A 14,690-nucleotide genomic window follows, 5' to 3' on the forward strand; every position below is an offset into this window, starting at 1 on the left:
TGACAGCCCCAGGTTTTGGAAGGGTACATCACATTTGTCCCTTCTGTCCCCCAGGTGAGTTGCAGTGCTGGCTGGAAAGCTGAGGGAGCCCTGAGTCAGCAAAGCAGATAAAAACCTCAACCCTGCCAGCAGGGACATCTGTGGGACTTATGGATGGTGGGAATGGTCTACACAGGGCAACAGAGGACACAGTGATGACTGAAGGAGTGGGAACGTGGGATGTGTCACCTCCACATTGCGCCTGGGAAGACACAGCCAGGAGGAGAAGAAGGGAAGGGAAGGGAAGGGAAGGGAAGGGAAGGGAAGGGAAGGGAAGGGAAGGGAAGGGAAGGGAAGGGAAGGGAAGGGAAGGGAAGGAAGGGAAGGGAAGGGAAGGGAAGGGAAGGGAAGGGAAGGGAAGGGAAGGAAGGGAAGGGAAGGGAAGGGAAGGGAAGGGAAGGGAAGGGAAGGGAAGGGAAGGGAAGGGAAGGGAAGGGAAGGGAAGGGAAGGGAAGGAAGGAAGGGAAGGGAAGGGAAGGGAAGGGAAGGGAAGGAAGGGAAGGGAAGGGACTAACCTGCCTCCAGACATCTCAGAGATAAGCAGGGAAGAAGAAAAGGAATTATTTAGCAAAGAACAAAGAGGAGAGCGCGGGATGGGGCAGGGAGGGTAAATTCAGCTGGAGGCAAGGGGAAGCTGCCTGTCTGAGCTCTGAGGTTGACACCACTGAGCTCCAGCTATGGGGAAACGTCCCAGGCATATGGGGGCTCAGTGCCACTGGGATGTCCCTAGTCTCATCCTCCCCTGCAGACAGGCCAGTACCCATGGCCTATGGTCAGGATGCCATCACTCAATGTCAATGAAACAGAAAATGTCCTTACTAGTGCTGGTGACAGGTCCCTGTGGCCTCGCAGTCTGATTGGCCAGCAACGAGCCATGCTCGGTGTGTTGAATCCTCTGCGCTGTGTGAGATGCACCAAGTGATGCCATCTGTGCAGAGAACTCTCTTTAATTAAACTATTAATGAAGAAGGCTCAAGAAAGGAAATGGAGCTTTAGCAATCCTGCTGTGATTCACTCTCTCTGCTCTCCAGCTCATTGCTTTCCTTCCACAGCTGGACAGAGCTGGCTGAGCCTGGCTGCGCTGTGCACCAGGATTAGGTATGGGCATAACCTGGAACCCAGGAGGTTGCATCTTTGCTGTGAAGGCCTGGACACTGTGATCATGGGCAACCTGCTGTGGGTGACCCTGATTTAGCAGGGGGGTTGGACTAGATGATCTCCAGAGGTACCTTCCAACCCTCACCATGCTGGGATTTGGTGAGGGCAAGATCCAGCCCAGAGGCAGCGATGTGAAGCTGGCAGATCTGGAGAAGGGCAGGACAACCAGCGGGTTGGATTCACTCCTTGTGTTCAGAGAAAGGTTGTTCTCACCTGGAGAAAAGGTGCACAAAATGTTGTGCAATAAAACTGACTCCAAGAGGCAGATGATTGTGCAGAAATCCAACCTGATCTGTTCACACATCACACCCATCAGCCACACTTCCCAGCAGGAACAGGCTCATCTCTGTCCTGGCTCCTCTTCAGGTGCAGGCCTCTCTACCAGTGCTCACGACCCCATCACTTTCAGCAGGAACATGGCCTGTGCTCTTCCAAAGTGATGATCCAGCATGACTGACCCCAGAGTCTGGCTTTCTGGGGTTCTCCAGAAGTTTATTCATGTGAGGAGAAGACTGGGGAGCTGCGCTCCTGGAGTCTGGTGCCTCCATTCCACACCAAACCTGCTCCTACCCTAGGCTGGGGTGAGCACCACAGGACAGGGCTCAATGTCCCTCTTGGGGAGACTGAAGCGACAGTCTTGGAGTGGGGAGTTGATTGACTCAGGAGTGTCCAAGACATTTTGAGCAGCCAGAAAATCTGGGAGCCCATCACAGCAGGCACAGTAAGGGATCTGTCTCTGCTTTGCCCAAAGAAAAACTAGGAGGAAACCATCACCATGATGGCCAAAGCAATAAGAAAACCTCTGAGAGGACATAGGGACATGCAGCCAAGAGCTGGGGGCTATGCTCCAGGCACTAATGCCAGGAAGTTCCTGGAATTCTGGTCAGATCTGAGGTCAGCATACAGTAAGAATGGGCTCCTCCCATCATGACCCCACTTTATTGCAGCACCTAAGGACACTGGGGTAGGTGTGTCCAGACTTTGGGTGTTCATCTTGGGTTCCTGTGGTTTTTAAGGCCATTTTTGGTCCATAACAGAGGAAATCCCTGTGCTGTGGCCCTCCTGCAGGCTGCTGGGGAAAGGGCTCTGCCCTCACCATGTCCCACTTTGATGCAAACCCAACCCTCCTGTGGTGCTCTGTGACCACTTCCCGTCCCATTCTGGTTTTGTTCCCCCCATTTCTTGCATTTTCCTTGCATATTTATTATTTCCCTTCTGTACACACATGCTGGGCTTTTGTTTGATTTTTTTCCAAGACAGGAGCTTTTAATTACATCTCAATTTCATATTAATTAGTTGCACCTCAAGCAAAGCCCTTTGTTCTTTATAATCCAAACACATCCCCATTAAGACTGCAGGTTGGGTTATCTCTGCATGCCCTCCCTGGCGGTGCCGCCCCAGCTGTGCCCAGAGGCTCTGGCAACATCGTGGGGTGCAGGAGAAGCCAGCAGCCAGCTTGGCCTCGATGTGGTGGGTGACACGTGTGGCTGTCCTCCCTCACAGGTCGCTCCCCAGGCAGGCTCTGGAGCTGGCTGGCTGATTACAGGGTGGATGTCGCATTCAAATCTCGTCTGTCGGGGAAGAAAGACAGATCCAGACATCAGCGTCACGGCCAAGAGCAGTTCTGGGGGGTTGGAATGGCTCTCCTGAGACGTGCAGGTTTGCTGATGGTGCCAAACTGGGAGGAGTGGATAACATACCAGAGCTGTGCTGGTGTTCAACAAGACCTGGACAGGCTGGAGGGTTGGGGGAGATGAACCTCATTAAGTTCAAAAAAGGCAAGTATAGAGTCCTGTACCTGGGGAGGAATAACAGGTGCTTTCTTAGGGAGCAGCTCTGGAGAGAAGGACCTGGGAATGCTGGTGGACAAGTTGCCCATGAGCCAGCAATGTGCCCTCCTGTCCAAGAAGGCCAATGGTATCATGTGGTGCATGAAGAAGAGTGTGGCCAGCAGGTCAAAGGAACTTGTCCTACCCCTCTGCTCTGCCTTAGTGATGCCTGGGTCCAGTTCTGGGCTCCCCAGTTCAAGAGGGACAGTAAACTACTGGAGAGAGTCCAGCAGAGGCTACAAAGGTGCTGAGGGTCCGGAGCATCTCTGTGAGGAGGAAAGGCTGAGAGACCTGGAGAAGAGCAGATTGAGAGAGAAGCTTCTAAATGCTCATCAAGAGCTAAAGGGTAGGAGGCAAGAGGATGAGGCCAGACTCTCTTCAGTGGTGCCCAGCAACAGGGCAAAGGGCAATGGGCGTGAACTGGAACCCAGGAAGTTTCATCTGAACAAGAGGAGAAACTTTTTTGCTGTGAGGGTGACAAAACCCTGGAGCAGGCTGCCCAGAGAGGTGGTAGTGTCTCCTCTGAAGAGATTCCAAACCTGCCTGGACATTGTGATCCTGGTCAACCTGCTGTGGGTGACCCTGCTTGAGCAGGGGAATTGGACTAGATGATCTCCAGAGGTCCCTTCCAACCCCCACCATTCTGGGATTTGGAGATTCTGTGCCAATCTAGCCAGGGCTAAGGCTGACACCACACTCTCCACAATAGGGATGGTGTATTTGAGCAAACCTAGAGATGTCCAGACCCTTTGGATCACTTGGAACCATCCTCTTCCTTCCCAGTCTCTGCGGAAGGACCGTGTTTCACAGACATTCCTTCTCCAGAGATGGATTTGACACTGCTCAGGTTCTCCAGGATGAAAATTCTTCTCCTGTGGCACTGCAGGCACTGTCCCAGATTCTTTGTCCAAGGTTCCCAGCCCCAGGGCACCTCTTTGGCCTTGAGGGACAGAGCAGTGCCTGTGTGCTGGCTCCATCCCTCTCCCAGCATGGCTCTGGGACTGGCCCAGTTAATGCTCACAAGTTAATGGAGCTGAGACAGGCTTTTATGTTCCTTCCATCATGGAAATGGAAGCTCATGATGACAGGAGATTTAATTGTGTGACCTTTCACAGTGGCTGCTGTCCTTGCTGTTCTTCCAGGACCATCCTGCCCACCTCACAGGTCCAGAGGGTGCCAGAGTCCACTCTTGCCACATCAGACCTCAGGATGTCATCTCCCTACACTGTGTTCCCTTGGGATGTCATCTCCCTGGAGACTCCAGCTGTTCATCCCAACCCCTTCAGCTGCTGCTTCTGGTCATGTCCAAGCCACGCTGCTGCACCTGGACCTGCTGTGTCCTGCTCCACATGTGGCACACCAGTGGGTACCACGGGCTGAGGCCAAGCTGTGGGCACCCTGAAGCTTGCAGGGAGCAGGAGCCATAAGCATGTCCTTTGTGGAGGGCTGTCATCCAGCAGTGCCTTGCTCCCAGCACCCTGCACTCATCCTGGGTGCTACGTACTACACTGATCACATGCCCTGCATCCTGGGGACACCCACATCCTGTACCCAGCACCCCAGGGCACCTGCATCCAGCACTCATGCATTCTTCCTGGGTGCTGTGTCCTGCACCCATCACATGCCTTGTACCCTATTTTGTGCCCTGTGCCCCACACTCTTCCTGGGCACTATGCCCTGCACCCATTGTTTGCACCCAGCACTCATCCTGGGCACTGAATCCTGCACTCATCCTGTGTCCTGCACCCATCACCCTGGGGACAACAGCACCCAGTGTCCTGGAGGCACCTGCACCCTACACCCAGCTGTGAACCCAGCACTCATCCTGGGCACTGTGTCCTGTGCCCCGTTATGTGTCCTGCACCCCACACCTTGCACTCATCCTGAGCACTGAATCCTGTATCTGCGCCGAGCCGAGCTGTGTTGTGCCATACCGTGTTGTGCCATACCGTATTTTGCCATGCCGTGCCGAGCCATACTGTACCGTTGTGTGCCAGGCCAAGCTGAGCCGGGCCGGGCCAAGCTGCATCGTGGCTCACTTTACTGCGCTGTCCTCTTCCGATCTGTGCTGTACCGTACCGCACTGTCCCGTACCTTACCATACAGAGCCGTGCCGTGCCATACCGCACCGCACTGTCTGCTCCTATGCCGTGCAGTCCCGTACCGCACTGTCCTGTACCATACCAAGCCTACCGTCCCGAACCGAACCAAGTCGGTGCGGTTACCGTGCCGTGCCACACAGCACTGCACCGTCCCGTCATGTACGGCACCGTACCGAGCCATGCCGACCCGCACCACACCGAACCGAGCCGTGCCGTACCTCATACCGATCCAAGCCTTGTCGTCCCGCACCATACCGAGCCTATCCGTCCTGCGCCGTATCATCCTAGACCGTTCCAAACGTTCCCAATCCCCGCCGTACCCCCCGCGCACCGCCTCCCCTTCCCCCTCCCGTTTCTCTGCCCCGGCGGCCGGCTGCGGCGTCGGCGGCACAAGGCGGGGCCGTCCGGCGGTGGAGGCGGTCCCATGGCTAGTACCCTCCCCTGCCGTGTTCCCTCCCTCCCTAGCTGCTGTGCCGTGCCGGTGGCGGTGCCGGTGCCGGTGTCTCGGCGGCGGGGATGGGGCGATGGCGCGGGCGGCGCCGCGGGAGCTGTCCCTGGAGGAGGTGCTGAAGTGCTACGAGCAGCCGCTGAACGAGGAGCAGGCCTGGGCGCTCTGCTTCCAGAGCTGCCGAGCCGCCGCCGCCGCCGCCGCCCCCGCCGCCGCCCCGCTCCGCACCGCCGACATTCGCCTCCGAGGAGACGGCACCGTCCGCCTGCCCCCGCCGCCGCCACCGCCGCCCGGTAAGTGAGCGCCGCGCCGCGCCAAGGGGTGGTGATGGCAACGATCAGCAAACGGCATGGAGCGGGGCAGGGGGGGAGGGGGGAGGGGGCAACGGGAGACGATTTGATAGTAATGGGAATTACCGGGAGTTACCGGCAACCAGGATCTACCGGCACTGGGACCTACGGGCAGCAGGGTTTACCGGCGCTAGGACCTACTGGCGCCGGGTCTTACCGGTACTGGGAATTACTGGGATCTACAGGCACCAGGACCTACTTGCCACCGGGCTTTACCAGTACCGGGATTTACCAGGGCTTACCGGTACTGGAAATTACTGGGACCTGCTGGCGCCGGGATCTATCGGAACTTACCGGCACCGGGAACCAAAGCAACCTGTCGGGACTTACAGGCACAGAGACTTGCCGCCACTGGCAATTACCAGCAGCGGGGCTTACCGGCGCCGGGGCTTATCCTCACGAGGACTTATCGGCGGGGTTTACCGACACCGGGGCTTACCAGTGCAGGGAATTATCGACACCGGGGCTTATTGGCACCGGAATCTACTGGCAATGGCGTTTTCTAGCACCGGGAACTGCCGGCACCGGGAGTTACCGACACCAGGGCTTGCTGATACCGGCAAGGAGTGCTACACCGCGCCGCCCGCCGAGGAGCACCGTGGGGACCGGGGATATCGCAGCGGGGGAGGGGGCCCCGCACCGGCAGCGGGGGATGGGCAGAGGAAGCAGCACCGGCAAGGGCAATGGAGGGGCAGGCGCTGGCGTCGCGGGTACCTGTAGCAGGGGACTACTGCGGCACTGGGGGGCACCGGCTGCGGCATCAGAGAGACCAGGAGAGCCGGTACAGCCGAGAATGAGGCCCGACCCCACGCCACGGTGATGCCAAGGGGAACTGGGACCAGCGCTGGTGCAGCCGACACTGCGGTTACCGGCACTGGGACGGTGACTCGGGGTTGCAGGACTGGTGTGGCACCGGAACCGCCAGGGCTGGACCGAGGTGCATACGTGTGCAGGGGGCCCGTGGGCGCGGGGCTCACCGGGCCGGGACCCATTGTGGAGCTGTAGGACACCGACCAAGCTCATCAGGGCAGGCATGACACACTGCAAGGACAGGTGGACAGGGACAGGGACAGATGCCCGAACACACCTATTTACCCAGATGCTGTCCCCGACCCAGTGTACCCCACAGGACCCCACTATCAGCTCGGTATGTCCGCATGAGACCCCAGCCCAGTGTCCCCCAGGAGCCGGAACCCAGTGTTCACACGGGACCCTGTCCCCAGCCCACTGTGTCCCACTTGGGACCCCATCCCCAACTCACAGCGTCTTCCAGAACCCCATTCCCAGCCCAGTGTGACCCATGGGACCCCAGCCCTTTCCCAGTGTGACCCCCAGGACCCTGTCCCCAGCTCGGTGGCATCCTCCCCATCCTCCCTGGCAGTGTCACTGTGACCCAGCACCGCCCTTGACCTTTGGCCCCACAGCCGTGCCCTCTCTGCAGGTGGTTGGCGCTGCTGGGCAGGGCCCTGGCAGGTACCCACTGTTCTGAAGCTGGGCCAGCTGCCAGCAGTGACGGCAGGTGGCTCTGAGCACCCTGCGCCTAATGACAGAGCGGGGCACACGGCGTCACCTGCCTCACCCTGCGTGCCTGGGGATAATGGCACATGGTTAGTGCTTGGCACTGGTGAACACTGCAGTGTCACCTCGTGTACTTGCTGCCAGTGCCCAATGGGGACCAGAGTATGTGGGGTAGCTCCATGACCAGGGTAGTGCCACATGGCAGCAATGTCGGGGCACAGTGTAGTCCCACAAGCTCCACCGGTCTAGAATGGCACCACGCCCTTCCCTGAGCCATCATGGCCACTGTGCCAGAGCCATTCAAATTCCACATCCCATGGGAAATCTCTCGTGGAGGGAACCACTGGCACTGATCATGCTCAGCACACCAGCCTGGGCCCCACAGTGTTTGCTGTGTCAGGACCAGTGTCAGGGGACGATGCTGGGCTTGTGTATGGCACTACAACAGGGCCAGATACCATATCTCTGCTGCTCACACTGCTCTTCTCAGCACCATCTTGCCTTCTTGGCACATGGCTGGCACACAGCTGGCACACAGCTAGCACATGGCTGGCACATCCTGGCAGCTGCCACATGGATTGGCTAAATGGAGAGCTAATAGTCAATGCCCCCTCAGGATGGGAAGCAGCTCTGCAGCACTGTCAGGAAAGTGAATCCAAGTGCCCTGCAAATGCCACCCCTACTGCTCAGCCCATGCCCATCCTGCTGCCAAGGGTCTGAGCTGCCCACGAGCATGTGCTGTACATGTGTGTGTGGGCACAGTGCTGGGGGTGTGCCATGCCATCTCTGACAGGGAAAGCAGTATGATTTACTGGGCACATAGTATCACCAGTGCCCACACTGCCAGTGCCTGTGCTGCTGGCACCTATGCTGCCGCTGCTTGCACTGACAGCGCCCACGCTGCTGGTGCCCACATTGCCTGTGCCCACACCGGCAGTGACCATGATATTGGTGCCCACACCACTGTGCCCAGCCAGTGCCCACACTGCCAGTGTTCATGCTGCTGATGCCCACACTGCCTGTGCCTACACTGCCTATGCTCATATTGCCAGTTGCCCAGTTGCTGGTACCCACACTGCTGGTGCCTGTGCTGCTGGTGTCCATGCTGCTGGTACCTATGGTGTTGCTACCCACACTGCCAGTGCCCAGATAGTGCCCACACTTCTACTGCCTGCACTGTCAGTGCCCCCACTGCTGATGCCTAGCCAGTGCCTACACTGCTGGTGTCTATGCTGCTGGCACCCACACCATTGGTGTCCAGCTGTTGCTCATGCTGCTGGTGCCCACACTGTTGGTGTTCACTGGGACCCGCTAAGGATGAGTGTCCTGGCTTAGGGTAGGAGCTGGTGATGTGACCTGCTTAGGGTGGCACCACTGGGTGCCCCACAGCCAGAGTTGGGGAGGTTCAGCACCCCTGGGCTGCCAGTCAGGAGGTGACACCAAGGGTGATGCCCAGTGTGGGGCCATGGGTGCCAGTGGTGACTCTGCCCTTTTCCCCCCCAGATCTGCCCCTGCTGCTGACGCCCTCTGCTGAAGCCCAGGTATGTAGGGGTGGGTGCCTGCCTAGTCCCACTGCCATTTGCTGGTGATATGACTCATCTGCCACTGCAGTCTGGCACAGGGGCTCCCAGGGTGGGCACTGCTTCCTGCCTTCCTCACTTGGTGGTGGTGGTGATGGGGTCCTTGGGTGCAGCAAGGGGACAAGACCCAGCACAGAGTGCATAGGGGGCAACTGATGCCAGCTGGGCATGCCAAGGGGATCCCTCCCGTGCCAGGGTCTGGCCAGGACCCAGCTGACGCCACCTCCCCGCAGATGGTGCAGTCACTGGGCTTTGCCATCTACCGGGCACTGGACTGGGGGCTGGATGAGAATGAGGAGCGGGAGCTGAGCCCTCGGCTGGAGCAGCTCATCGACCTGATGACCAACAGCGACTCAGAGGAGAGTGGCTGCGGCACGGCCGACGAAGGCTATGGCGGGCAGGAGGAGGAGGAGGAGGCAGGGGAGGGGCCGCCGCGTGCTGTCCGCACCTTTGGGCAGGCCATGAGGTACTGTGCCGCCCGCCTGGCTGACCCTGCTGAGGCACAGGCACACTACCAGGCTGTCTGCCGGGCACTCTTCGCTGAGACCGTCGAGCTCAAGGCCTTCCTTGCCAAGATCCGGGATGCCAAGGAGGTAAGTGTGGATGCCACTGGCACAGCTGGCACTGCTGTCTGGCTGAGGAGACCACCCAAAGCCACCACACGCTGGGGCAAGCACAGTGCTCTCTCTGCTCACACCAACCAGAGATGCCAGCACTGGTGTCTGACCATACACCCTCTCCCAGCATATTGTGCCATTGTAGAGGGCTGCTGCCAGCAATAGTGCCAGCTTGTAGTGGGAATGGGGGTGCTTTGAGGGTACACGTCAGGGCTGTGGCATCATGGCACAGCCCATAGCCCCAGCTGGACCCTTGGTGTCAGCGAACACCCAAGTGTGGTGACGGTGTCCTGTGCCATGGCAGATGCTGGAGAAGCTGAAGGAGGATGAGGAGGCAGAAGAGCGACGGGCAGCAGCAGAACTGGGCAGCCTGCGCAACACTGACTGGGTACAGTGGCACAGCTGGGCACGGGGGCCACGCCAAGACTGTGCCAGAGGTGTGACACTGTGTCTGTCATCGCCCTGCCAGGCCCGGCTGTGGGTGCAGCTGATGCGGGAGCTGCGTCATGGCGTGAAGCTCAAGAAGGTGCAGGAGAAGCAGTTCAACCCCCTGCCTACCGAGTACCAGCTCACCCCCTTTGAGATGCTCATGCAGGACATCCGTGCCCGCAACTACAAACTCCGCAAGGTCATGGTGAGTGTGCCCAGGCTGCCCCTGTGATGCAGCCCCACCATGGTGCCCTGCTACCCACCAGCCATAGTGCTGATGCCACAGCCCCTCTGCCCTCTTCCAGGTGGATGGAGACATCCCACCCCGGGTGAAGAAGGATGCCCATGAACTCATCCTTGACTTCATCCGCTCCCGGCCACCGCTGAAGCAGGTGGGTGCTGGCCCCAGGACACCTCCATGGCATGGTGCTGCCTAGCACTTGGATAGGCACCCCAAGGGTGGTCACCCTCAAGCTGTGGCCACCATTTGAGATCCCCTCTGTGCACCCCACAGGCATCAGAGAGGCGGCTGCGGCCCCTTCCCCAGAAGCAGAGAACACTCCATGAGAAGATCCTAGAGGAAATCAGGCAGGAGAGGAAGCTTCGACCTGTAGAGAAGTCCTACCGTGGCCAGAAAGGTACCAACATCCCCTTACTGATGTGCCTGGCACCATGGGGGGGTCCCTGTTGTGCCAGGACTGAGCCATGTCATCATCCCCAGGCTACAGCTCCCTGCCCTGCATCCCACATGCCTGCTCGGACCGCCTGGCCTCCAGCTCCTGCCTTGAGCTCTCCCGATGCCCATCCAGCACCATGCCAGCACGCCCACGCCCCCGTGTCCTGCTCAAGGCACCCACGCTGGCTGAGATGGAGGAGATGAACATCTCTGAGGTGAGAGAGGGGACCTGGTGGGGTGCAAGGGTGGGGGTTAGAGGGACGTAGGAGGTGCTGGAGGTCCCCAGAGTGACACGGTACTCATGGTTGCAGGAGGAGGACTCACCGGGCACAGAGGTGCCACTGAAGCGGGATCGTTCCTTCTCGGAGCAGGACCTGGCACAGCTGCAGAGCCAGCTGGGGACTGGCCAGGTTGCACCGCCAGAGCCAGAGCCACTGCAGCCTGAGCCCCGACCCCGCTCAGGTACCCACCAAACCCTGTGCCACCCCCATTCTCCCATCCCCAGGGTATCTGTGCTGTGTCCTGTGGCAGGGCTGGCACTGAGCAGCATGGCCTTGGCACATCCTCTTTGTCCCTCCCTGCAGGCTCTGTCCCTGCTAGCTGCCACCCACGGCCAGATAGCTCTGCACCACCCCAGACTGCCCTTGGTGCTGTGGAGGAGAGGCCAGAGGAGGGATCCAGCACTGCTCCTGGCACCAGCTCCAAGCATCTCTGGCTGGTGAGTGCTGGTGGTGGAAGTGAAGACACCAAGGCTAGGAACACCGTGACCATGGGCACATGGCAGCCTGGCATGAGGACACAATGTGACTGGGGTGTCCTCATGGCATCTCAGTGCACTCACTCTATGAGATGTGTGGCTTGAGGCAGCTCATACCATGCACCCATGCCAGGAGGTTCTTACTGTGCCAGGGATACTTTGACCATGCTGGGAAGTTCTGTCCATGCCAGCAACACTCTGCCCCTACCAAGGGGCTCTGCCCAAGCTGGGAGGCTCTGCCTATGCCAGGGATGCTCTGGTCATGTTGGGATGCCCTGCCCATGCCAGGAGGTTCTGCCTGTGTTGGTGATGCTTTACCCATGCTGGTAGATACTGCCTGTGCCAGGGACACTATGCCTGTGTCAGGGATACTCTGCCCATGCTGGGATGCCCTGGCTGTGCCAGGGATACTCTGCCCTGGCTGGGGACACTCTGCCTATGCCAGGGATGTTGTGCCCATGCTGGGAGGTTCTCTCCCTGGCCCATGGACACACCAGGCTGTGCTTTGTGCTGCAGCCCCATGGCAACACAGGCTGATGACCCTCCTTGCCAGCAGGAGTTCAGCCACCCCGTGGAGAGCTTGGCCCTCACTGTGGAGGAGATGATGAATGTTCGCAGGGTGCTGGTCAAGGCCGAGATGGAGAAGTTTCAGCAGAGCAAGGAGCTCTACAGCAGCCTGCGGAAGGGCAAGGTGGGACCTGGGACCTAAGGGACCCAGTGCCACCCACCTGGCCCCCTGGCTCTCACCTTGTTCTGCCTGCAGGTCTGCTGCTGCTGCAGGGCCAAGTTCCCCCTCTTCTCCTGGCCTGCAGCATGCCTCTTCTGCAAGCGGTGAGCACGGTGCCATGCTGTACCCTGGGGCTGGGAGGGTGGCAGAAAGGTGGCCCTGCTCACTGGCCTCTCTCTGTGTCCCCAGGTCTGTCTGCAGCTCCTGCAGCCTGAAGGTAAGGAACTGGCTCTGGCTGGTGTCACTGTGCCCCTGTTCCTGTCCTTATCTCATCAATTTCCCATCCTCATCCTTGTCCCTGTTTTTCCCTATCTCATCTTTGTCCCATCCCCATCCTTATCCCCGTCCTTGTCCCTGTCCTGCACCATCTATGTCCCATCCTTGTTCCTGCCCCATCTCTGTCCCTGTTCTTGCCTCTGTTCCTGTTCCGTCCCTTCCTACGCTGTCCTTGACCCATCCCTGTCCCTACCCCATGCCTGTCCCTGTCCCATCTATGTCCCTGTTCCTGCCCCATCCCTGTACTTACCCCTTGCTTGCCCCTGTCCTGCCCTGACACCCGCCCACCCGGCAGATGAAGATGCCTTCCAAGAAGCTGGCTCACATCCCTGTCTATGCTCTGGGCTTCGAGAGCCTGCCGGGCTCACTGCTGGCCAAAGCCCTGCCACTGCGGAGGAGAGAGACCTTCCAGTAAGTCCCACAGCCCTGAGCCTTCTTCGCCACTCCTTCTCCTCCTCATCCTTGGGGGGCTGACGGGGTGCCTTGTGCCGGCAGCTCGCTGCAGAGCACGTCCTGGCGCCGGGTGGAGGAGGAGTTCCCCCACATCTACGCACAGGGCTCCGTCCTCCGCGATGTCTGCGGCGACTGCGCCGGTTTCGTGACCGACGTCATCTGCTCCAGCCGCCGCAGCGTGGCTGTCCTCAACGCGGCGCCGCACCGTGCTGCCAAGGCTCGCTCCCTCTACGGCGACTGCTGGCACAAGTGAAGGGGACCGCGATGTACATACATATACATAGGATGTATACATACAGCCTCTATATTTATATACCTGACTGACGGACCGGGGGAGGTGAGGACCGGTGACATGGCAGGACACCTGCTGTCCCCTCCTGAGGGGATGGATCTTGCTGCAGGGCACCTGCAGTCACCAGCCTTTGCCTCCCAGCCCCGCTTTGTGCCAAGCCCTGGCAGGTGCTGGCCACGGTGGGGGCTGGCACGGCCACTCTGTATGTCCCCACCCCAGTTAATAAATCCGCTGGGCTGCCCTGAGGTCATGGAGGTGTTCCTCAGGAGGCATTCGGGGGGAGTGGGTGGGGACAGGGGTGGAAGGTTCGGGGGGGGTCTGATTGGTCCCCCAGGTTAGGGCTGGTTGTCCCACCGCCCCCTGCACACCGCCCCCTGCACACCTGCACACCGCCCCCTACACACACTGTAGTCTCCTTGGTCATGAGTATCCCGCTTTGCCATCCACAGGCTTTGTCCCAGCCATAACCCCACACAGGAGCTGGTGGCATCCTCCCATACCATCCCCATGACCTCTCCCCCAAAACATCCCACCCATGTACCCCCAGCCCCAAGCACACCTGGCTCCTACTCATGTCCCTGAGCTTTGTCCAACTTATGACCGAGTTTAGGAGCCACGGGACCTCCTCTCTCATTCCCCTGCTCCCCCTAAATGTCTCTTGTGTATCCTTGGTCTCACATCAAGCTGTCCCTCTGGGTTCTCTGCAGCCTGTCCCCTGGCTCCCACCTGTGTCCCCAGGCTCTGTCCCACCAATGATCTGACATGGAGCCAGTGGGAACCCCCCCCATCATTTTCATGCCCCTGAAACTGCCCCTGTGTTGGGGCTGACCCTTGGATGGGCTCTGTCCCACTTGTGACTCAGTAAAGAGTCTGTGAGACTCCCCCCTACCCCATTCCCTTGACACCCCCAAATGTTTCCTGTCCCCCCACCAGGCCCATGCCAACCTGTCCCCAGGATCCCATCGGTGTCCTGGGCTGTGTGCCACCTAGGACCCCTCTGGGGTCCAATGGCACTCCCCTCCTCATTCCTCTACCCCCCTAAACTGCCACACTGCATGCCTCCAGCCCCTGGTCCACCTCAGACTGTCCCTTTGGGTTCTCTGCAGGCTGACCCCAGCTCTCGCCCATGTCGACGGGATTTGTCTCACCCACGATCCTCATCAGGAGACGATGGGAACCCCTCACCCCGTCTCCACTCCTCCCGAACTGCCCACTTCCATGTCCCCAGTCCTGGTCCCATCCAAGGTATCCCCTGGCTCCCACCCGTGTCCCCAGACTGTGACCTCGCAAAACGACCATGGGAAAGTTCACTCTCCCACACCCCTTCCTGTGACATCATTCACGTGGGGCGCGATGCAGGTCCCGGCTGGGGCTCAGGGAACACGCGCGGGGGGCGGGGCTAGATGGAGTGGGCGGGGAGATGTCAGAAGATGGGGCGG

The 14,690-nt window shown here is 59.5% G+C and overlaps 1 protein-coding gene across 1 annotated transcript; it reads left to right on the forward strand.

Moving 5' to 3' along the window:
• The first annotated feature begins 5,652 nt into the window (after nt 1-5,652).
• SPIRE2 (spire type actin nucleation factor 2) lies at nt 5,653-13,212 on the forward strand. The gene is made up of 15 exons (XM_054389538.1): nt 5,653-5,869; nt 8,948-8,985; nt 9,258-9,617; nt 9,946-10,029; nt 10,111-10,275; nt 10,376-10,462; nt 10,585-10,708; nt 10,792-10,961; nt 11,058-11,208; nt 11,331-11,464; nt 12,060-12,194; nt 12,267-12,334; nt 12,420-12,447; nt 12,802-12,917; nt 13,002-13,212. Exons 1-15 carry the CDS (start codon nt 5,653-5,655, stop codon nt 13,210-13,212), a joined length of 2,088 nt encoding a protein of 695 aa, XP_054245513.1.
• The last annotated feature ends 1,478 nt before the right edge of the window (nt 13,213-14,690 follow it).

The sequence above is a fragment of the Indicator indicator genome, chromosome 19 (assembly GCF_027791375.1).
Source record: "Indicator indicator isolate 239-I01 chromosome 19, UM_Iind_1.1, whole genome shotgun sequence".
Classification (NCBI taxonomy): Eukaryota; Metazoa; Chordata; class Aves; order Piciformes; family Indicatoridae; genus Indicator; species Indicator indicator.